General features: G+C 41.3%; 1 protein-coding gene across 1 annotated transcript in view; it reads left to right on the top strand.

The window, feature by feature from the left end:
- Positions 1-24,609, top strand: part of atp1a2a (ATPase Na+/K+ transporting subunit alpha 2a) — a 350,773-nt gene that overhangs the window by 208,437 nt on the left and 117,727 nt on the right. The window contains exon 13 of the mRNA XM_055151513.1: positions 10,395-10,504. Within this exon, the coding sequence (XP_055007488.1) occupies positions 10,395-10,504 (110 nt within the window). The remainder of the gene's footprint in view (positions 1-10,394; positions 10,505-24,609) is intronic.

Here is a 24,609-nt window from a genome sequence, read left to right as displayed (position 1 = left end):
ACAGGATTTGGCACATTACATACATCACGACCAACCAGCAGCGATTAGTTAAATAAAAATAGTATCTGCCTACCATCGAGCGAATGAATCCTAATGCTGCGAGGTCAGACAATTTCCATGAAGTGAAACCGGCTGATGAATCAGGCTAGTTCATCCCTAACTGGCACAAGCTTTATATATATGAGATTTAGTCATTAGGGGTGTGCAAAAATATTGAAATATCTCTCTCTATAGTATTGTTTCATGTGATGATACAGTATTGATTTCGTGGGCTGCTGTATTGATATATCGCCAAGAGTATTTTTTTATATGTTTTACTAAATTATTTTGTTACAGCGCTACAGTTTTGTTGCTTGTTTAGAGGAAGGAAACTCATTTAAGTGACACATTTGACATTTTCACTGTTTTGATGATTAAAATGTTTGTGTTTCATCTTCACTTTGCACAAGAAGAGGTTTAACAAAGTCTTTTCGTATCAGTCTTAGTATTAGTACCGAATCAAATCAATTTGAAATATACTGTATCGAATCAAAAGTTCACTGTATCGAGATATGTATCGTGGTCTATGTTTTGAAGTATGTACCGTATCGCCAATCTCTTAATGGTACCCAGTCCTATTAGTAATGCGGTATTTGTAACTATGAGTGGGTAGTACTTTCGCTTGACAGCAAGAAGGTTCTGGGTTTGACAAGTTAACCAAGCGACACTTAAGAATGGGTCATATCCAGTGGATAAATGTCTCTAAGTCCACGGTTCACATTTCAAACACAACCATGAGTGTTTACGTTCGAGAGAAGACTGAAGTCTGAACAGTCAAACTAATCCAAGAACCCATGCATTTCAGGGCATGTTTACAGGGTTAGCAGGTTTAAACATAATGAGACTCCTCTGAGATGTAATTGCAGTCTTTGCTAATTACCACGGCCTTAATTGTTATTCAGATTAAATGAACAGTCCCCTGCATTACATAATTTCACTGAACAGATTTACATTATAAAGCACCATAATGTAGTTTACGGGACAGACGTGGGTTAGTGCCACAGAGTGCGATTGTAATGCTCCCTCTGTGCCCCCCCCATAGAGTTCCATATGTCCCTCCTCCCCTCACACCTCACTTTATATTTAGACACAAACTCATTAATCTGAGACAACACGAAGCAAAGGTCCTTAAAGAGACAGTGCAAACATTTATAAACTAAATCATAATTGAGTGCGTATACATGCACATCAATAACCCGGTTATGATCGGGTTTTTTGAGTATCCCGGTTTCTTGATGGTGCATGTATACGCAGTAACCCAGTTTCAGTAACCCGGTTATGGCAGTATCCCGGTTATTAGAAACCGGGTTACTGTAGCTGGTTTATTCCGATAGTAACCGGGTTACTTGTGGCATGTATACGCAGTACCCCGGTTACTGCAACATAAAGTTGAGTGCGCATGCGTCCAAAAGACACTTTCCAGCCTTTCACCACAACAGTAGCAACATAAATAAATTGACCAACATAAATAAAGTGACCAAACGAGTGAAATTACTGTAAAATAAAGAACTGCGCTAAACCTGCACACGTACAATCTGCACTCGTACGACCTGCACTCGTGTGACGCTGAAAAGCTAAAACATGAACTATCTCCTATACACTTACATCATCAGCACCTCTTCTGTCACAGAAATAACACACATAATCCACAGAGTCGTGTCATTTAGTCCAAAAGAAACTGATCACATCAGCGGCGCAAGGAGCGAGTTGTTTTTATCGCCGCTAACAGTTTATGCTAATTAGCCAAACGGTCTTAAGTTTCGTTTCTGTAAAATGTAAACAAATGTGATCAGAGCTGAATGATCTGATCAAACAGGCTGATGTAGCTCTATAGTGTTTATGGTTTATATGTTGTAAAGTTGAGTTTATTTATGCAGAAGATTTTAATGAAGAATCTGCACAGTAGATTGTGTGAGATCTCGTAGCTCCTTAGCTTCTTATGCTAAAGGAGCTCACGGTTTGTATTTTTCCTAGTTTATTAAATTGATTTAAGTTAATTTTTGCGCCTGCGCATTTGTAAGATTATGTCAAGAAACCGGGATACTCCATTTGATCATGTATACGCGAATATGAGTATCTCGGTTTCTCAGTGCGCATGTAAACGCAGTAACCCGACTACTGACATAACCGGGATATGGCTAATAACCGGGTTATTGATGTGCATGTATACGCACTCATTGATGCGTTAATATTGTAACAGAAAGTGATTTAAGAGCCTATTACGATATTTTATGATCTGTGTTTTAATGTTGTTTCCTCATCGCAAACAGACCTGGAGTTGTTTTGTTTCTTTCACACGTGTTTGAGTAACTCTTTATCATTAGTCCAAATCTCAAAATGAGAAGTAGCGACCACAACGCGTCAGTCTTTAGACCCTTCATCTGCTTCAGTGCACGCTAGTGTCGCTGTCAAGACCGCACGAATCGAGACCAAGACCAGTCTGAGACCACAGGGTCCCGAGACAAGACCAAGACAAAACCAAGATCTCTGAGGGGTGAGACCGAGACAAGACCAAGACTTTTAAAGGTCGAGACAGAGACAAGACCGAGACCACGGCCCATCGAGACCAAATCAAGCCCGTCTTTGTTATTTTCCACATTTATTTGTATTTTACAGTTATTTTGGCACATATATTCTGAATATCAATGTTTATTTTTTTTTTTTAGGTTTTTTTATTTCCATTTGATCTAGTTAAAGTTCATTTAGGCTTAGAATAAACCAAGCAAATTGTACTGCACTGAAACACCCCTCACCCACAGTTTGAGGACCCCTTCTTTAATCTCACTTCCATTGGCACTTTACGGAAAACAACTTCAAAGTTACCGTATTTTCTGGGCTATTACGCGCTCTGGATTATAAGACGCACTGTCATTGAATGGTCTATTTTCAAACTTTTTTCACAAATAAACCGCACCGGACTTTAAATGAAACACAACAGTTGGATGGGTCAGTGGGACTTTGTTTGTGGCGTTCACGGTGACTCTGGATTTTGTTCAGTTGTGGCTTGTATGGAGGGTGCTGTCTGGGACCAACGGATTCTTGGCATGTTCACAGTGACTCAGTTGTGTCTAGAAGTGGCACATTGCACTCGCTTTTTTGGTTTGTTCCTCCGTTCCGTTCCTCTTCCGCGTAGAGTGATGAGTGTGTCTGTGGGTGTCTGCTCCGTGTGTGTTTACGTGCTCTGCGGGTGGTGCAGCTTTGTAGTTTACTGAAGTCGTGCTGGGACACCCGAGTGGATTTGTGTATGGGGCGCTCTGGATTGGTGCGCTGTCGTTTTTTGATGTGGTTAGAGGCTTAAGAGCGCGCCTAATAACCCAGAAAATACAGTAATCAAGTGGGTTTCTTCAGGTTCATAACATTTACAGTTGCGTGATCATATTGGTTTTTGCAATGATATTTAGCAGTCTCTACACATTTACAGGCCGTAATGAAATATGATTACATTTGTCAAGTTTCAGACCTCGAGTCCGAGACAAGATCGAGACCAAGTGCCTTGAAGACCGAGACAAGACCGAGTCCAAATTCGCTCGAGTCCGAGACAAGACCGAGACTGTAAAAAAGTCATCTTGAGGCCGGTCTCGACACCAAGACCGGTCTTGAGTACTACAACACTAGCGCACGCCATCGCTGGAAGGAATCTCCAAGAATCACCTTGGTTTGGCTTTGCTCCTTATTTCCTTCTCTTCTTCTTTCAACGGCCTCAAAAACTGACTTTCTTTTGCAGTGAACTGGTCATGGATTCTTGTCCGCCGTCGCAACAAACTTTGTGCAAACTGTGAGGAAGCTAGAGTTGGAAAAAGCTGCTAATAACCGTTGCGTTGGTGGAGAAAACGGCATCTTGAGTATGTGGAATGCGTGAGAGGCGTACGTAAATCCCGAAATCCCAGAGCACCGGCGAGTCAGTTACGCTAGAAACGTAGGGAGTTTGATTGACAACCAAACAGCCAATAGATAACAAGGTCGCCTATCTATCCCACCACGTCCACAGTTGATAGATTTTCATTCTTTTTTTAAAATCATCATAATTATAAGGCTGCTGCATCTCTATAATGCTATTTTGAACTTTCACTGACAATTTCAAACTAAAAACAATCCTCCATACAACCTTTAAGTAGAGATTGGTAATTCCAGATCTGAAATTATTATTATCCAGATAATTCTTACGACGGAGTATAAAAAAAAAATGATGCTGGCGCTACGAGAATAAAGTCGTAACATTTAGACATTAAAGTCGTAATATTACAAGAATAAAGTCATAATTTTACAAGAATAAAGTCGAAGTCAAAATAAAGACGTAATATTATGAGAATAAAGTTATAATATTATGAGAATAAAGTTTTAATAAACTCAAAGTCAAAGTGAAAAATGCAGCAGAAGAAGATGCTTTTCAATCCGTGTATCATTCATTCATTCTTTTTTCAATATAAAACCAAAAACAAGAAAACGAAAAAACATCTATTTTCTTCATTTGTGCCTCCGGACTGAACCAGCACTTAACCAGGACTAAATGCAGGTCCGGGACCAGACCGAGTCTGAGACCAGGACTTGGACCGGGACCGGACAAGGACTGAGTCTGGGACCAAGACTGAGACCGGGACTGAAACTGGGACCAGACCAGGACCAGACCAGGACCAGACCAGGACCAGACCAGGACTGAAAACGGTTTAGTCCTGATTTTGTCCTGATTCAGTCCTGGTTCAGTCCTGGTTCAGTCCTGGCAGTCCGTACGTGACGCCATAGTCCCGCATCGGCATTTTAAGTCACAGAAACGCCGTTTCCCATTTCTGTGACTTAAACCAGGACTAAACCGTTTTCAGTCCCGATCTGGTCCTGGTCTCAATCCTGGTCTTAGTTCTGGTTTGGTTCCGGACCTGGTTTAGTCTTGATTCAGTCCTGGTTCAGTCGAATGAACGAATGATACACGGATTCTTCTCCTTTACAAAATGCTCCAAATTGTCCAGAGCACCAGCCTACTCATTCAGACTTTCCGAGCAGCCGATATTCTCGTGATATTACGACTTTATTTTGACTACGACTTTATTCTCATAAAATTATGACTTTATTCTTGTAAAATTACGACTTTATTCTTGTAAAATTCTGACTTTATTCTCCTAAAATTACGACTTTTTCTGGCTTAAACTTTATTCTCGTAATATTACAACTTTAATTTTGAAATATTACGCCTTTATTCTCGTAGCGGCAGCATCATTTATTTTTTTATCTAAGCCTTATACTCCGTCGTAAATTCTTGTGAAGGTGTGTGGAGTTTAAAACACACAGTGGAGCACTTCCTGAATTACCACATGGCATCTCAAGGCGGAACAGAGTGTTTTCAATTTGTTTTTCATCCTAAATCTGCAGAGTTTTTGTGTTAAACATGTGTGAATGAAACAAAAACACAACTACAGATGTGTTTGTGACGAGGAAACAACATTAGAACAGATCAGAAAACAGCGTCATATGGGCCCTTTAATCATTTCACAAATCTATATAAAACGATAAACAGCTCAACACGATACAATTTAAGAAAACTAGTGGCTGTCACACGCTTGAGATATGTAAATGAACGGGACTATTGTGCCTTGCGGGTGAAGCTCTTGGTGACAGATGCCAGCTGCTCCACATATGGCCCTGCATGTTCCAGTGCTCTGTGAAGTGTGGCCGTGTTCACAACGACTCAGTGTTCACTAGTAATCCAGCCAGAGTGATCCCTGATGGTGATTCTGAATACTGTACTGATACTTTGCAGCTGCCCGACATTTGTGGGTCACTTGTCACTTGCGAGTTGTGACTTGGACACGAGTCAGACTTGAGACTTGATAAAATGGACTAAGACTTGGGACTCGTCTCGGACTTGAAGGTCTGTGACTTGAGCAGACTTGACGCTTCTCCTAAAAATATATATGTTTTTAGAAAATACTTTTCTCTTTACAGTTGTTAAATGCGATGTTTAATTTTACAGGAACGAACTGGAACATGTCCCTCCCACTTCTCCATTTGTTACTATGGCAACAGTAACTGAAGTAGTGTGATGTGGTATCCTCAACTGTACTAAAGTAATATACAGTACAATTTGAGTAAAACAGAGGGAACTACAGAGAACTACATGACAAAATATCTTTTATTTTGCACTCTTAAATCTTAATTCTTTCTGTTCTGACCATAATGATTCACACTAAGATCTTGTCAAGACTTTTAAAAAGGAAAGTTTAACATTTTTATAACTCATAAATACTCATATATAAATATACCATGACTTTTTAAGTACAACTTAGTTTAAAATTCATATAAATTGCAAAAATCTAAGCTATATTTGGTTCTTTTTTGGTTTAAAGACTTGAAATGACTTGAAGCTCAAAGCAGACGACTTGGACTTGACTTGGACTTATGGGCCAGTGGCGTGAGACTCGACTTGGACTTGCCCATCTTTGACTTGGAACTTGACTTGGACTTGAGGTCAAAGACTTGAGACTTACTTGAGACTTGCAAAACAATGACTTGGTCTCACCTCTGGTTGGCATCGCTCTGTCTGAAATTCCGTGACTCAAATCAGACTTTAAATCTGATCTTTAATTTTACACAATCTGATCAGAAAGAACTGCAAAATTTGAGCTGATTTGTGCTGTTAAACTACAACAGTTTTTCAGTTACTCACTCTGACCTTTTTGTTGAAAATCAAACAGGACCATGAACGCTCGGATTGATCACAGACTCCTGAAAATGTGTTGTTCAAAGATGCATCGAGTCACTTGTCTGGAGGGTCCATCAGATGTTTTTCTCCATGGAGATGTTATTGTTTTGTCTGGAATGTTTCACAGTGTGGAATTAAAGCTTTCTATCTTCATGGAGACCAAACCAGACTAAGTTACAGGTCAGATCTGTGGAGAGGAGACCCCGCTCACAGTCAGAATGTTTGTTTTTCTAGGTAGTTTTGAGCTATAAAACCACCTGTAATTGAATAAATGTAAGATAGAGCTGTTTAATGTCACACTGTGGAACATTCCAACCAGAGCAATGACATATTCCGTAGAATCCAATCAAAAAATTACATAATCCACCACAATTTTTTCTTGAGTTTTCAGAGAACCTTAAAGGGACAGTCCGGAATTTTGGACATAGGGCCTCATTTCCTAGTGAGTCAGAGTGTTGGAGACGTGTGGAGACACTTTTTAAAATATTCCATCCAGTCCTTGTATTTGCAGAGGTCGCTGGTGCTAGGCTAGTGCATGTCAATGGCCATAGTTATCCTGCCAAAAAACAGTCTTACCCACTCCACAAAACACCCGAAACAAATCTATTATTACACCAGACTGTTCATGTGAATGTTTGTGTTGATAGAATAATTTTAGAAGTAAAAGCAACCTTGCATTTGAAGGATTTATGTCTGAGCAGCAGCAGTGAGTTGTACTTCCTGATAGAAAGCTTGGCAGCAGGGAACTGATATATGAGAAAATAGTCCCTCAACATGCGACTATGCATGCGATGCAAGGTTAGTTTTATTTCAAACATTATTCTATCAACGCAGACATTCACATGGACAGTCTGGTGTAATAATAGATTTGTTTCGGGTGTTTTGTGGAGTGGGTAAGACTGATTTTAGTGGCAGGCTAACTATGGCCATTGACATGCACTAGCCTAGCACCAGCGACCTCTGCAAATACAAGGACTGGATGGAATATTTCAAAAAATGTCTCCACACGTCTCCAACACTCTGGCTCACTAGGAAATGAGGCCCTATGTCCAAAATTTCAGACTGTCCCTTTAACATTTATCAGGCAGTGCAATATTGTGTGCATTGTGTCACCATGGTAACTTCAAACCATTCCACCACACACATACATGTAAAACACCCCCAGCATGATGTCGCCTCGAAGTATCTATAGCTCAGTATACTGTAAGTGTTTCTGCCGCCGCTAAAGCCAATACAAAAGCACAGTGCAGATCTGGGGTCACTCTGACTCACTGCGTCCTGCTGCTCATTTGGATCTCGGTCTGGTCCATATGTTCCTCTGTCGCAAGAGACAAGAGGAGAGCTGAGACCCAAACTCTTCACTGGGGTTTACAGAACAGCACATTTACAAATATATGCGTGTGGGTTTGTATCTGATTTAAGACGTTTCTCATTCAAATGTTTACACGGATATTAGGATTGGGACGAGATTGTCATATGGAAACAGGAGAGGACCCAAAATGCAGGACGGCTTCGTTTGTTTAATGTAACAAAACCAAGATACAGAAGAAACTAGGGATGAGCATTTGATTAAATTTTGTTAATCGATCGTCGGGAGAATTAACGATCGATTATTAATTAATCATTAACGTTTTTATATTAAAATTATCATCATTATTATTACTATCTGCACTACTAATCTAAACTCAACTTTGCGACATATAAACCGTAACAACTATAGAGCCACATCAGCCCGTTTTTTTTTTTTATAATTAGACCAAAGGTGAGCTGTGTACAACTTTACATCCTTTGTACACGAACTAAACTTATGCATAAGAGTATTTGACTGAGCATAGAGCGTCCAACACTGTCTATACAGATCATCATCATCATTAAAACATAAATTAAATGAAATATACATTGAAATACATGAAATAAGCCATAGAAAAACATAAATTATGCGAAATAAACTATACATCCAGCTGTTCTACAATCTCTATATTTAAAGCATAAAATAAATATACTTATTTATGTAAAAATATCCCAAAATAAAGTTTGTTAAGCTTTAAATTATTTCAACCAATGGATTGATTGTTTCAACTTATATGAGTTTGGAGATCGTTTGACACACAAATTGAAATCACAATCAAAATTCGATTAATTGCTCATCCTTATAAAATACGTCTAAGAAACTATTAACATTTAACCACCTCTAACAACAACACTTCATCAGTAACAGTGTCTCCTTAAAATAACCAGAATCCAACTCAAAATTAAACATTTAAAATAATAAAAATTGACTTATTCTAATTTTCATGTGTGCAAGGGTTAGGGGTTAGGGTTAGGGGATTTTGCAAGATTTTAGATTCATTATTATCTTCTAAAAATACTCACATTCATTGTCATCAGAATCCTCCAAATAAATAAATTGTGCGGTTTGTTTCGCAATTTTGGCCTCATAACCATAGACGACTCCAAATAGGAAGTGAGCATGGCCACGATTCAGTTCCATCAACGCTGGCTCCAGGTCACTTTCTACTGAAAAACTATCTCTCCTTTTTCTGTAACTCCTGCTGTGAGCATTGTCGTTTTGGTCTTAAAAGTGCATTTTCTGGTAGAGGGTCCGTCAAATGCTTTTCTCCAGGGAGATGTTATTGCTTTGTTTTGGAATGTTTCACAGTGTGACATTAAACCTTTCTATCTGGAGGAGGCCAAACCAGACCAAGTTACAGGTCAGATCTGTGGAGAGATTTTCAGAATGCCTGTTTTTCAAAGTATTTTTGAGCTGTAAAACCACCTGTAATTGAATAAATGTAAGGTAGAGCTGTTTAATGTCACACTGTGGAACATTCCAATCAGCGCAGTGACATATCCACCAGAATAGTTACACAATGCACCTTCAAGACATTTCTCATTCAAATGTTTATACAGATATTAGCGTCAAGGACAAGACACAATTTTCACAAAGCAAGATGAGACACGAAATCGGGTTCGACAAAAACAAGAAAGATGAGATTTTTTACATAATTTGTAAATTGTGCAGCTCCGTTCACAGTTTTGGACTTCTTAAGAGATGCAGCGAACAGCCCTTAACTCAGGTGTGCCAAATGAAAACTCGAAAAACGAAAAATAATAACAATTTTCCATGTTGCTGGCACAGTCTTGGCAATTTTATCATGCGAGATCTTAATAATTGAAAATCGATGTGAAAATTTTGCATGTGATGTTGTTCCATTCCTAGTATTTTCTCAATTGAAGGATAACAAAGTGGAACAAGTTTGTGTTTTTATGGTAGGATGGGCATTGTCAGGTTTAGGTTTATTAATTAATTGTAACTGAATGGAACTGACCGTTTGAATGGACGCAATTAGCAAATCACAAAGGCTGTAATTTTAGAAGTACCATCATTTCCTCCACTAACAACAACATCTCTGGTCTTATTATGCAAACGAACTGCTAACCCTGTAGTTTAGATCTGTACAAACATGTTCTGAAATGTGATTCTTGTATTAGTTTGTCTGTGTTTTTGTAAATTCTTCTGGACATTTGAACAGAATCTTGTTTTTTAGACATAAACAGCAGATGCTTGAAAAAAAATCACAATGAGATCATTTTCCCAAATCGTTCAATCAGCCCGTAACAGATAAATAACTGCGTGTTCTGTGCTTACAAACCTGTGTCACAGATGCTCCACCATCATGCTGAACGGACAGGAAGTGCCTCTGGACGACGCGTGGAAGGAGTCTTTTCAAAACGCTTACATGGAGCTGGGCGGGCTGGGAGAGAGAGTGCTCGGTAAGAACAGAAAGCCAACTGTGTGTGTGGTGTTTCACTTTTTGGTCATTTTACTTCAGACTAGGTATATTTGGAGCATTCTCAAGCTTTCAAAAACAGTGAAAAATGGAGTGTATGCTGAATCCAGTGACCACTGCGATTTCAAGTACCATGTGACCTCACACAGGGCTTCCCTTATTACAGCCAGGTGTTTCTGAATACAAAGGAGTGGAGTGTGAATTGTAGATATTTGTTAGACCAATCACACTGTTCCTTATACCTCAACCCCTCAATCTTCCATTTAGTCCTCTGGACCCCGCCCTTCCTCCCCCTCACTCTCCCTTTAGTCCTCTATACCCCCCCTCCTCATTCTCCCCTTTAGTCCTCCAGACCCTCCCCTCCTTCCCCCCTCACTCTCCCCTTTAGTCCTCCAGACTCCCCCCCCCCCCACTCTCCACTGTAGTCCTCCAGACCCCTTCTCACTCTCCCCTTTAGTTCTCCATATCCCCCTCCCCCCTAACTCTCCCTTTTGTCCTCCAGACCCCTCCTTTCCCTCACTCTCCCCTTTAGTCCTCCAGACCCCGCCCTCTCCCCACCCCCTCACTGTCCCCTTTACTCCTCCAAATCCCGCCCTTCATCATCCTTCCCCCCTCACGCTCCCTTTTAGTCATCCAGACCCCGTCCCTCCTCCCCCCCGCTCTCCCCTTTAGTCCTCTAGACCCTTTTCTCCCCCTCACTCTCCATTTTAGTCTACCAGAGCCCTCCTCCCCCCACTCTCCCCTTTAGTCCTCCAAACCCGCCCCTGTCTTCCTCCCCCTCACCCTCTCCTTTAGTCTTCCAGACCACTCCTCCCCCCTCACTCTCCCCTTTAGTTTTACAGACCCAGCCCCTCCTCCTCCCCCTCACTCTCCCCTTTACTCTTCTAGACCCTGCCCCTCCTCCACCCCCGCCCCTCTAGTTCTTCAGACCCCACACCTCTTGCCCCCTTTCTCTCCCTTTTAGTCCTCCAGACCTCGCCCCTTCCTCCCCCATCACTCTCCACTTTAGTCCTCCAGACCCCTCCTCCCCCCTCACTTCCCCCTTTAGTCCTCTAGACCCCTTCTCCCCCTCACTTTCTGCTTTAGTCCACCAGACCCCTCCTTCCCCCATTCTCCCCTTTAGTCCTCCAGACCCTGCCCCTCATCCTCCAGACCCTGCCCCTTGTCCTCCCCCATCACTCTCCTGTTCAGTCCTCCAGACCCCTCCTCTCCCCCTCACTCTCCCCTTTTAGTCACCCAGACCCCGCCCTCCTCCCCCCCTTTAGTCCTTCCGACCCTTCCTCCCCCCACTCTCCCCTTTAGTCCTCTATACCCTGCCCCTTCTCATTCTCCCCTTTAGTCCTCCAGACCCTGCCCCTCGTCCTCCCCCCTCACTCTCCCGTTCAGTCCTCCAGACCCCTCCTCCCCCGTCACTCTCCCCTTTAGTCACCCAGACCCCGCCCCTCCTCCCCCTTTTAGTCCTTCCGACCCTTCCTCCCCCCTCACTCTCCCCTTTAGTCCTCTATACCCTGCCCCTCCTCATTCTCCCTTTAGTCCTCCAGACCCTGCCCCTCGTCCTCCCCCCTCCACTCTCCCGTTCAGTCCTCCAGACCCTCCTCCCCCCTCTTTCCTCCCCTTTAGTCCTCTATACCCTGCCCCTTCTCATTCTCCCCTTTAGTCCTCCAGACCCTGCCCCTCTCGTCCTCCCCCCTCACTCTCCCGTTCAGTCCTCCAGACCCCTCCTCCCCCGTCACTCTCCCCTTTAGTCACCCAGACCCCGCCCCTCCTCCCCCTTTAGTCCTTCCGACCCTTCCTCCCCCCTCACTCTCCCCTTTAGTCCTCTATACCCTGCCCCTTCTCATTCTCCCCTTTAGTCCTCCAGACCCTGCCCCTCGTCCTCCCCCCTCACTCTCCCGTTCAGTCCTCCAGACCCCTCCTCCCCCGTCACTCTCCCCTTTAGTCACCCAGACCCCGCCCCTCCTCCCCCTTTAGTCCTTCCGACCCTTCCTCCCCCCTCACTCTCCCCTTTAGTCCTCTATACCCTGCCCCTCCTCATTCTCCCCTTTAGTCCTCCAGACCCTGCCCCTCGTCCTCCCCCCTCACTCTCCCGTTCAGTCCTCCAGACAACTCCTCCCCCCTCTCTCTCCCCTTTAGTCCTCTATACCCTGCCCCTCCTCCTTCACTCTCCCCTTTAGTCCTCCAGACCCTGCCCCTCGTCCTCCCCCCTCACTCTCCCGTTCAGTCCTCCAGACCCCTCCTCCCCCTCTCCCCTTTAGTCTTCCCCCCTTTAGTCCCACCCTTCCTCCCCCCTCACTCTCCCTTTAGTCCTCTATACCTCGCCCCTCCCCCCCACTCTCCCCTTTAGTCCTCCAGTTTCGCAGCTCTATTCGATTTGTGGCTGTGGGCAGAGTTTCGATGTTTATTCCCACTTCACAGTATCGAATGACTGTGCGATCCTAACTGAAAGGTCAAAGTTCACGGCGGCTGTGAGATCAGAGGAGGAGACGTCAGACGGTCCAAATGAACAAGTCATGATGCACAATAGAGTTTAATCTTGAGATAATTCCACTTTATGGGGAATGAGATGATTAACCAAGTGTGTAAATTCCATTGTTTCTGCAGAATAAATATTACATGGTGTTTTGTGGTGTGTGGAGTGGAGTTGTTGTTGTGGGATTTTGAGGCGTGATCAAATTTTAATGGGGCTGTCTAAGTTCTGCTCGTGTCCCATTTCTCTGGTGGAGTGAGCGAGAAGCTAAAGGCCAGAGAAGGTTCATGTTGTGTTGGATCCTTGTGTAAACACTGGCTCTACGGTCTAACCCAGAAACAGGAGGAATTACTTCACAATAATATTACTTGAGTAGAAGTACAAAGTAGTAGTCCAAGAACTATATGTAAAAAAGTAAAAGTAGTAATTGTCTGGACGTAATATCTAGCTTAATTCATCAGCCGGTTTCACTTCATGGAAACCGTCTGATCTCGCAGCATTAGGATTCGTTTGCTTGACAGGAGGCGGGCACTTTTTTAATTTAACCAATCACTGTTATTTGGTCGTGACGTATGTAATGTGCCAAATCCCGTAGGAAGAAGGGCAATAACGTCTTTCCCCTTGATAAAATTCACCAAACATTCTCTTTGTTCCGGCTTTAGATCCTCGATATCGGAAATCATTGCAAACACAGAATGTCTGTCTTTGTCTACATCCATCTTGACACTTTGTTTACTCTTGTGCTGTTCCACAAAAGGGACCCAGACAGGCGCTGGAGTTTGACGTCATGGCTCCACAGCTCTTCACTGATTGGCCGGTGTGCGCTTTACAACTTCCGGGGTTCTTGCAAACCGTCTAATGCAGGAGTGTCAAACATATGGCCTGGGGGCCAGATCCAGCCCTCCAAGACCTTTAATCTGGCCCTCGGCTGATTTTCTACTAAAATATTTTAATTCGATTTTCTATTAAAATATTGGTAATTTTCTGCGCCGCTTAGCAGAGCAGCGTCTCCAGTGCCTCTGTACGTGGCCCCTCCCACCAGAGCAGCACAAATGAAGACTTGTCTCTTTCCAAACGCTCTTAAAGGACGATCGTTTTGACTGTTGACCGTGACACCCTCATCAGAAAAATGTCCAAAAATGAGAAAAGTGGAGCCGAGTGCAGGATTTTCCAAGAAAAAAAAGACTTATTCCTATTTGGATACAAGTTAATGTTAAAACATTCTATTGAAATGACATGTTTCTTAAAGTTTCAGGTTGTTCATAATGTTATAATATTTTGTAAAAGAAAGAGTTCATCAATTAAAAAAGATTTCTGTAATAGATTTGTGTTTCTCTGCACAAATACTTGAACTTATTGTTATTTTTGGGGTTTATATGACATGAGTTTTCTGATCCGGCCCCTTTGGGATCAAAGTAGGTTGGATACGGCCCCTGGACAAAACGAGTTTGACACCCCTGGTCTAGTGTGTTCTGATTCCTGACCAAGTCGCTGGGGAGAAAAGAAATTGAGCAGAGGCACTAGGTGGCGCCAACCTGGCAACGTAACACCTAAAATTTGGATTTAAAGTATATTACACAAAATAGACTCTTGTGAGCGTTAATCCATGTTATCGTGTAGTTATGTTGTCAAAAACATACCAGGAGTTATGTTATTAGGTCCTTTTTTTCCAACAAGAATTTGTTTTTGTACCTGACAGTTTGGACTGCTCACTAGCACTCTTCCGCTTAAACAGGTTTTGGCGTTGTTTTCCTACCGGTGGAGGCAGGATGACAACGCCTTTGGCAGTAACACTTCCTCAGGACAGTATCCCAGGTGTGTGAGAGTAAAAAAGCCCCTCATCCCGGTTTATAGTCCTGTGGGCACGTTTCCGTAATTCGATTGCCTCTTTAATCCAGCGCTAATGTTTGTTGTTCTCTGTCCCAGTGATGTTTACTCTGTCCCAATCCAGAATGTGGTTCACAAATGGCCGATTTGAGTTGTTCTTGTTCTGTTTAGTTTTTTGTTGCTCATGTTTCGCCCTCGCTGTTTCCTTCTCGCACTCTGTCTAATGTTCCTTTTAACAACACGACGACTACTACGGACACACGAAAGGGTATTTAAAGACACAAAAACAAGACATGCTATAATGGGATACTGTCCTGAGGAAGTGGGACTGCAGATGGCGCTGTCGTCCTGCCTCCACCGGTAGGAAGACAGCACCAAAACCTGTATAAATCAACTGACCAACACTCTGAGGAAGACCGCAGGGAGCAATCCAGAGTGTCAGGGATGAAAACAAACTCGGAAACAAACTTGGACGGAAAAAGAATCGAATTATAAGGCGCAATATCAATAATGTTGAATTGTCTAATCTATTTTCATACATATGGTGCACCGGATTATAAGACGCATTAAGCGAAACAAACGGACGAGACTGATCCCTTAGCCCAGGAATCCACGATCCATTGGCAGATCGTGACGTAATTACACTCAATGTGAATTATGAATGTGAATGTGGGTGGATAATTTCATTTTTTTTATTCCCAACAAGGAGGACTCAAATATACATTGAGTAATAATGTGTTTAATGCAGCTTTGTGCACATTTGTTTACATTTAACAGAAATGAAACTTAAAACCACATGGCTTATTTGAATAAACTATTAGCGCTGAAAAAACAGGTCGCTCCTTGTGCGCTGATGTGGTCAGCTTCTATCGGACTAAAAGACACAATTCCGCAAGGCTCCTGACTACAGTATTCAAACATTCTCCGACAGTCCATCAACCGTTGCGGCTTCGTAGTTAGAGTAAGTTAGACTAAAACATTTTGACAGATTTGCGCCGTGTACCACATAAAATTGGTTCAAGGTCATTAAGCACAACCAGAATTAATGCATAAGGCGCGCCGGATTCTAAATCGCACTGTCTATTGTTGAGAAAATTTAAGAACTTTAAGTGCAAGTTATAGTCTGAAAATGACAGTAAATCATCTGAAGACAAAATGAACCTCATTGGACGAGGCCTGGAGTTGTGTTTTGTTTCATTCACACATGTTTAAGTAACCCTTTAGAATTAGTCTGTCTACATCTCCAAAGCTCAAAATACTCTATTCCAGCTTGTGATGTCATGAAGTGGTAGTTTTCAAGTGAACAGCTCCTTTTACTCACTGTACAATGTATTACCCAAGTGTAGGAGTCATTATGGTGTCTGAAAACTACTCAAAACTGGAAGTACAATTTTAATTACGCAGTTACTCAAGTAAATGTAATTAACTAAATGTAATCACAGTCTTCTACTCAACAATGTCTTTCCCTCATAAAATCAATTCAGCACTTTCATGAAAGTCCTTAATTTCTAAGTAGACTTTCCGGCTCATTCTTTATGCTGTGTTTTGCGCTGTGAGCTCCATCAATATCCCTCATTGTTTTATTCCCTATTCAAATACATTATAGACGACAGACCGATCAATGCGAGCTTTTATCCCACAACTCGTCAAAATTAAGATCATTTTCATTTTGTCTCCCAGAGCACATTATTAAACAAAGCTCTGTTCGCATAAATCAATTCTACAAACAGACTCATTCTTTTAATAGACTCATAATTATAGCTCCCATAGGAACAGTAGGCAAATCAGGGCAGTGGTGGATGAAGTTCTCTGTTTTCTTAAGTAAAAGTACAGATACAGAGGCCTAAAGTTACTCAAGTGAAAGTATCACTTGAAAAAATCGACTAAAGTAAAAGAATAAAACGTGCGTTGTGTAACTTTTCTGGTCCGTCAAATGCTTCTTCCGTGGAGATGCTTTTTTTTGTTTGGAATGTTTCACAGTATGGTATTGAACCTTTCTATCTTCATGGAATCCAAACCAGACCAAGTTACAGGTCAGATCTGTGAAGTGGCGACCCCGTTCACAGTCAGAAGATCTGTTTTTCTAGGTATTTTTGAGCTATAAAATTGCCTGTAATTGAATAAATGTAAAGTAGAACTGTTTAATGTCATACTGTGGAACATTCCAGACAACCCCAACCCGAATCTTATCTTCCCCAGCCAGTTGTCATGTTTGTACTGTGTTTTGAGTATGTGCTGATGTTGCGGAGGTGCACTGGTCCCATATTATGCCCCAAGAGGAGCATGGTATGGGAGCTGTTCTCTTTTTTCTTTTTTTTCCCCCCTCCCCCTATCCTCATGTTATGCTGCAGTGTTTCTTCCTCTGATACCTGTCTTCCAGTCCAGTTCATGTCTAGTCTCCCCATGTCATCTTGTATTATGTGTTTACATGTACCTATGGGGTGACAGGTCCAATTTCGATTCCTTTGTATGTCTAAAACAGGGGTGTCCAAACTTTTTTCCATCAAGGGCCACATATCTAAACACAGATGACGCATAGGACTGATCGAGCGCCGTAGACTGGTGCTCAATACAGTGAATAATTGAAATATGTGCATGTTTATCACGTTAGAATGAGCCATCAGTTTTTATTCATGCTAAGATCCTTAAAACCACACACTAAATATTAAATATGAGCTTTATCAAAGTAGATTTTCAAAAACCTTGCAGTAGAAAGCTAATTTTTAATTGATGCAGGGTAATTTGGACCAATTCACCTGGAAGCCTGAGGGCCAAGAAAAAATTGTCTCAGGGCCGCATGGTCTAATACATGTGAAGAAATTGACAATAAAGACATGTATTCATTCATTCATTCATTCCAGGCAGAGCAAGAGCATGTCCATAGAAACAAACAGGTGACAGGTGACCCCCAACCACAAAGTTACATAGTGCACCTTTAAAAAAAAACTATAAAGACTTGATAACTTTATATTTTATAAAAACTGTAATAACTTTATATTTGTTTGACTGTTTGAAAGCATTTCAGAGCTGTCCGTTTCCTCACTGATTCTGTGCACTTTGAAGTCTGAATGACATGATCCAGTATCATCATGTGTTCCTCAGATTTTAGAAAAAGTAACTGTATTCAAGAGGTGGAACATAACAAGTAAAAGTAGTAAAGTATTGTACTTAAGTAAAAAAAAAATAAAAAAAAATGTCAGTATCTATACTTTACTCAAGTAGATTTTAAAATAGATAGTTTTTACTTTTACTTAGTATTTGAGTAGTTGTAGTATTTGAGAGCTAGTAGTATCTGTACTTTCTACCCCACTACATTTTTAAACTGGACTTAAAAGTGAAAGCTTATTATACAGAGGTGGGACAGAGAATTTTGCGAATCTCAAGTCTTTGACCTCAAGTCCGAGTCAAATACAGGCAAGTCCAAGTTGAGTTTCGAGTCACTGGCCCATAAGTCCAAGTCGTCTGCTTTGAACTTCAAGTCATGTCAAGTCTTTAATCCAAACTAAACTTTACTTAAAAAGTCATGGTATATTTATATATGAGAATTTATAGAGTATGTAAGAGTTGTAGAAATTAATTTAGTTCATTTTTCCTTTTTAAATGTCTTAACAAGATCTTAGTGTGAGTCACTAGGGTCAGAATAGAAAGAATTCAGATTTGAAAGTGCTTCTCAAGTCTTTTTAAGTCACAGGCCTCAAGTCTGAGTCAACTCCCAAGTCTTAGTCAGTTTTATCAAGACAAGTCTCAAGTCCTAAAAATAGTGACTCAAGTCTGACTCGAGTCCAAGTCACGACTTGCAAGTCCCCACCTCTGGTATTATATGTATGTATATATGTAGGTAAGTGTATTTTTTAATATTGTCTGAGACCTGCTGGAAAGACTGAGAGCTTATTTGGAACATATTTGTAATTTGAATAACAAAAACAGACAAATAAAACAGCTAGAAAACAAAAAACAAAACAAACAAATAAAAAAGATTCAGTTTTTTTCTGTTGAACAAAATTCAGCATAAATGTGTATCAAAATCACTACATTTGAAGTTTTATAAATCTCAAAATCTGCACATAATACTTAAACGTTTTTACTCTTGAAGTACATGTTTAAACACTTTTACTTAAATAGATGTATCCCATGTGATGCTTTTACTTTTTCGTGAGTATTTTTTTGCTGTAGTATCTGTATTTTTACTTAACAAATTGAGCACTTCTTCCACCACTGCAGTATTCAGAGTACTGCCAAATGAAAGATTAGTAGCATACATATTCTCAGTCCATGTATTCAGTCAGACAGGCTAACCACTCTGCCGCTATCTTCCCCCACTCAGTTCATTCACATTCGCTTTGCGTTGACTTCCCTCAGCTTGTAAATGACTCAAATAGCGAGGAAAAAAAAGTTAGCTGGCGTCTTTGTAAACTGCCACAGGTAACAATTACAAGCTTCATTTTCGCTGGAGTGAGAGTCTCTTTTTCCAAACGACAAAAGTGGAGTGGCGTCTGTGAAAAGTGCTCTGATGATGTCAATTATTGAGCGTGCCTTTAGCTCGCGGTGAGCCAGCGTTACAACAGGAGCACAGTCTATAGGGAGCATGCATTTTTCACCAGGCGACTGTCATAAATTAATCAAAATGGCTGATTCAATTTGAGCAGGGAGCGTCGCTACTTCAAAATGTACATCTAAAATTAAAATGGATTTGTATGCAGGGAAAGGTAAAAGGTAAAAGGATCAGCGGAAGGCAGAGGAGCAGAATTATTTCAGGTTTTGTTTTCAGATCATCTCAACCACCCGGAGGAAGTTTGACAATAATGTGCGAATCTGTATGCACGAGTTCTGACAGTATGCATGGCCAGTCAAAAGTTTGGGCGCACTTTTAAACTCATGTTGTTCTTTATTTCCAGGATTATTTACACTGTAGATTCTCACTGAAATATGAAAGACACGTGTGGAATGAAGTAAAGAAATAATAGTAGTAAACAAAAAGTAAACTCAAAATAACACCGAACTTGTTTCAGATTAAAAGCTAATTAAAAACTGCCACCCTTTGCTTTTGAACCCTGGTTTGTACTTTTGGCGTTTCGTGATCCTGAGGCACAGCTATGAAATGAAAACCATCTCAGGGACTTTATCCAGAAGATCAATGAGAGAAGGATTGAGGGTTTGCAGCTTTCAACAAGGCAAAGGTCGAATACGGATTTGAAAACAACATATACTTACTCTATTTTTCAGACTATAATGGCTCTTTTTTCATGGTTTAGGTGTTTCCTGCGACTTATATATTAAAATTTTCACACTGACAGCCGTGAGAGGGTGCTCTAGGCTTGTGTGTCAGTATCTGCTGCTCCTGTTACTTCTGTACCAGCATCTACTGCACATGTCTCCTGCAGAAAGAGCCTCTGCCCTGCTGCAAGTAGTGAAATATTCAGCTGAAAACGGTAATCGAGCAGAAGAAAGAAAGTTTGGAGTGAGCGAGAAACTTGTGAGGGTCTGGCGAAAGGCGGGGATGGAGAACACGGCTTCATGGCATCTGGGAGGATGCACTGTGCAACTTTCCTGGAAGACACTGGATGGATGGATAAAGCCTGGACTTCAGTGACACCGAAACCATCCTGTCGGGATTCAGAAAGACCGGAATAATTCTAACTGGAACTGATGCTGAGTCTGACGACAGCGACACAGAAGAGGAAGCGATGCTCCTTTTACCGTTAGGTTGTGGAATTGCAATGGATCTATAATAATTATAGTTCTATGGGAGTTTCTCAGAAGTGGCACTGAGGATGAAGAATTGAATGGATTTAGTGATTTGGAGTGAGATGGAGAGTTTGGTAAACTTGTTCTGTTGTTTATGTTATAGTTTATCTGAAGAACTGTTCATATGTGACAGTTAACAGACAATGTTAACAGTCTGTTATTGTTACTGTTACTGTACTGTTACTAGAACTTGACTTTCAAGATGAAACGTCAGTTCCTGGTCTCTGATTTTATAAAATAAATTTCCCCCAAAAAGTGTGACTTATAGTCCGGTGTAACTTACATATGTTTTTAATTCTTCATTATGCATTTTTTGGTTGGTCTGACTTATACTCCGATTTATAGTCTGAAAAATACGGTAATAGAGTTATGATTAGTGTTGTTCTGATGCCATTTTTTTGGGATCCGATGTGATACGATACTTGTCCTTAGTGTACTCGCTGATACCAATACAGCATAGTGTATTGCTACTCAATTTTTTTACATGAGCAAAAAATAAATCTTCTAAAAAGCTCTTTTTAATGAAAATCTGCAAGAATTAATAACATTTTGAGGACTAAAGTATTAGTGAAATGTGAACTGTATTGCTTAGGGTGAGTAGATGTTCCTATTTATCCAGTACAATCTCAGTTTTGAGCCCTGTGTCCCCTGTCCCACAAGAAGAAATGTCTCAAGTGTCCCTATTTTTGACCAACTTAATCTAAACCAGGACTAAACTAAGACTAAACCAGGACTGTATAGACTCTAAACCAGGACTAAATCAGCATATCTATCAACATATCTATATTAATCTATCATCATATCTATATTAACAGTAAAGAGGAGCATAAATTGTCATTTCTTTTGACAAAATACCAAAAACCGTGTTTGAGAATGACCATAAACCAAAAAATGCGGCGTCAGAAGTCCCTCAGATTATGACTGACACGAGAATGCACAATGTTACATGCTCTTTTCACTATTTTATTTATACCAAAACATCCCAATCCGGGTGTGTCCCAGTTTTAAGTTTTGAATATCTGGTCACCTTAGTATTGCTTTAGTGCACTTTACTTTTCTGCTTCTTCACTTTCTACCACAAAAACGATCTGAATACTTGCCGATACCTGAAAAATGTGCAGTATCGTTATCGGAAAAACCCTTGTTAAGATTCCATGATTCCTTCTGTGTGTATATAAAATGTAGAAATAGTAAACATGAAGAAAAAACTTTGAATGACATGGACGCTAAAGTCTGGACAGCTAAACCAAGATCTGGGTCAAATACTGCATGGGTGGCAGTATGGCTCAGTTGGTGCCTGTCCTCTGATCTCATGTTGACGGTTCCAATCCCGGCAGTGGTAGAGAAGTAGATCCTCTTTACCATGGGTTGGCAGTGGGGATGGGCATGATGAGTCGATTAATCAATAATTGATCATTAAGAATTTCATTGATTATATTCATTTTAATCGACAAACCGAATGTAGGTTGCTGTGCGTAGCGTGACCAAACAGGGGTCTGTACATGTGTCTCTCTGCATCAGAAGGAACGAGACACAAACAGTCGGTCAGTCTGCAACGTACCAGAGCACAAATGCGTATTTAACGATGATTTGTACAAGAAATTCCACGGTTTCCGTTCCGGTCGGGACAAGTGTGAGTCCATGTGCACAGTGTATAAAGCAGCACATATGTTTCTGTGTCCAGTGGGAAAAAGTTTTACCAGGTGAGAGTCGCGCAATGTCGATGACGAGTCCCAACCTCCCTCCCCCCGTACGGTGTCCTGGTTTTGACAAATGCAAATATGGTCACACTAACCTGTATTCCACTGAGTTGTGCCGCATCAGCGCACAAGAGCTGTTTTTTTTTTCTTCACTTAGTTTATGCAAATTACCCAAGCGGTTTTAAGATTAGTTTCTGTGAGACTTGTGCAAAGCTGCATTAAACACATTGTAATCTCAAACGGATTGATGTGGCTCTAGAGTGGTCACGGTTTATATGTCGTAAAGTTGAATTTATTTATGCAGATTAGTAGTGCAGATAGTAATAATAATGATGATCAATTTTAATATAAAAACGTTAAGGATTAATGGATAATCAATCGTTAATTCTCCCGACGATCGATTAAGAAAATTTCATCGAAAGCCCCTCCCTAGTTGGCAGCGTGATTCCAGCTTCCATGAAAACAGCTGATGTGTCCTTCGGCAAGACACTTAACCCACCTTGCCCTCAGTGTTTTTGAAACTTACTATTTGAGGCTACGTTTATATGATGACGGTCTGAACAGAAGACGCAAGTTTAGACGAGCGTTTTTGGGAGGAAATCTGCGTGCGTACAGTGACGCAAAAGTGTGTGGAATCCGTTTGGGTATCCATGTCAGGCAGCGAGGTTGTGACGCTAGGTGGTGATGTATGTGATGTAAACATGTACGGGACTTGAGCAGATCTGACCAGAGTTTTGCGTCATGGGCAGTGTAGACGGAAACACTACGGCGGAGCGTATTCAACTTTTCCACTCTGGAGGGTGGTTTCAGATTTTTGCGTTTTTAAGCCCCAAAAACGCCGTCACCATCTAAACGGAAGGTACTACCAATAAAATATTTTGTCATTTTTACCTGCAAGTGTTCTCGTGTAAACTGACCCTTAATGAGAATCTGCAAGAATAAATATGTTGAGCATTAAAGTATCAGTCCCAGTTTGAGACCTGTGTCCCCTGTCCCACCAGATTTATCCAAAACCAGTGATTTGTCCCAGTTTTATACAAGAAATGTCCCTATTTTTAACCAATTTAATCTAAACCAGAACTGCATCAGGTCTAAACCAGGACTAAATCAGCATATCTATCACAATTTTTGATTAATCTGATCTGCCAATAGTAAAGAGGAGCATAAATTGTCATTTGTTTTGCCAAAATACTCTATTTGTATGTACAGTGAGTGTGTTGTGTGTATAGTGAGTGTGTTGTGTGTATAGTGAGTGTGTTGTGTGTACAGTGAGTGTGTTGTGTGTGATGTGTATAGTGAGTGTGTTGTGTGTATGGTGAGTGTGTCGTGTGTATGAGTGAGTGTGTGTCTGTGTATAGTGAGTGTGTTGTGTGTACGTGTGAGTGTGTGTGTGTACAGTGAGTGTGTTGTGTGTGTACAGTGAGTGTGTTGTGTGTACAGTGAGTGTGTCAGTGTGTACGTGTGAGTGTGTGTCGTGTGTACGTGAGTGTGTCGTGTGTACGGTGAGTGTGTCGTGTGTGTACGTGTGAGTGTGTCGTGTGTAACGTGTGAGTGTGTCGTGTGTACGTGAGTGTGTCGTGTGTACGTGTGAGTGTGTCGTGTGTACGTGTGAGTGTGTCGTGTGTACGGTGAGTGTGTCGTGTGTACGTGTGAGTGTGTGTGTGTGTGTAGTGAGTGAGTGTGTTGTGTGTGTACAGTGAGTGTGTGTGTGTATAGTGAGTGTGTGTGTGTGTGTGTGTGTGATAGTGAGTGTGTTGTGTGTGTGTGTGTATAGTGAGTGTGTTGTGTGTGTGTGTACAGTGAGAGTGTGTTGTGTGTGTATAGTGAGTGTGTTGTGTGTACAGTGAGTGTGTTGTGTGTGTGTGTGTGTGTATAGTGAGTGTGTGTGTGTGTATAGTGAGTGTGTTGTGTGTATAGTGAGTGTACAGTGAGTGTGTTGTGTGTGTAGTAGTGAGTGTGTTGTGTGTGTGTGTGTATAGTGAGTGTGTCGTGTGTATAGTGAGTGTGTTGTGTGTGTACAGTGAGTGTGTTGTGATGTATAGTGAGTGTGTGTGTGTGTGTAGTGTGTAGTGAGTGTGTTGTGTGTATAGTGAGTGTGTGTGTGTGTGTGTATAGTGAGTGTGTGTGTGTGTATAGTGAGTGTGTAGTGTGTTGTGTGTACAGTGTGTGTGTGTGTGTGATAGTGAGTGTGTGTGTGTTGTGTGTGATAGTGAGTGTGTTGTGTGTATAGTGAGTGTGTTGTGTGTGTGTGTATAGTGAGTGTGTTGTGTGTGTGTTATAGTGAGTGAGTGTGTCGTGTGTGTGTGTATAGTGAGTGTGTTGTGTGTACAGTGAGTGTGTTGTGTGTAT

The sequence above is a fragment of the Boleophthalmus pectinirostris genome, unplaced genomic scaffold (assembly GCF_026225935.1).
Source record: "Boleophthalmus pectinirostris isolate CB_2022bp ecotype Guang Dong unplaced genomic scaffold, ASM2622593v1 HiC_scaffold_16, whole genome shotgun sequence".
Taxonomy (NCBI): Eukaryota; Metazoa; Chordata; class Actinopteri; order Gobiiformes; family Gobiidae; genus Boleophthalmus; species Boleophthalmus pectinirostris.
The sequence above is the reverse complement of the archived record's forward strand: the minus strand, read 5'-3'. Positions and strand labels throughout refer to the sequence as shown.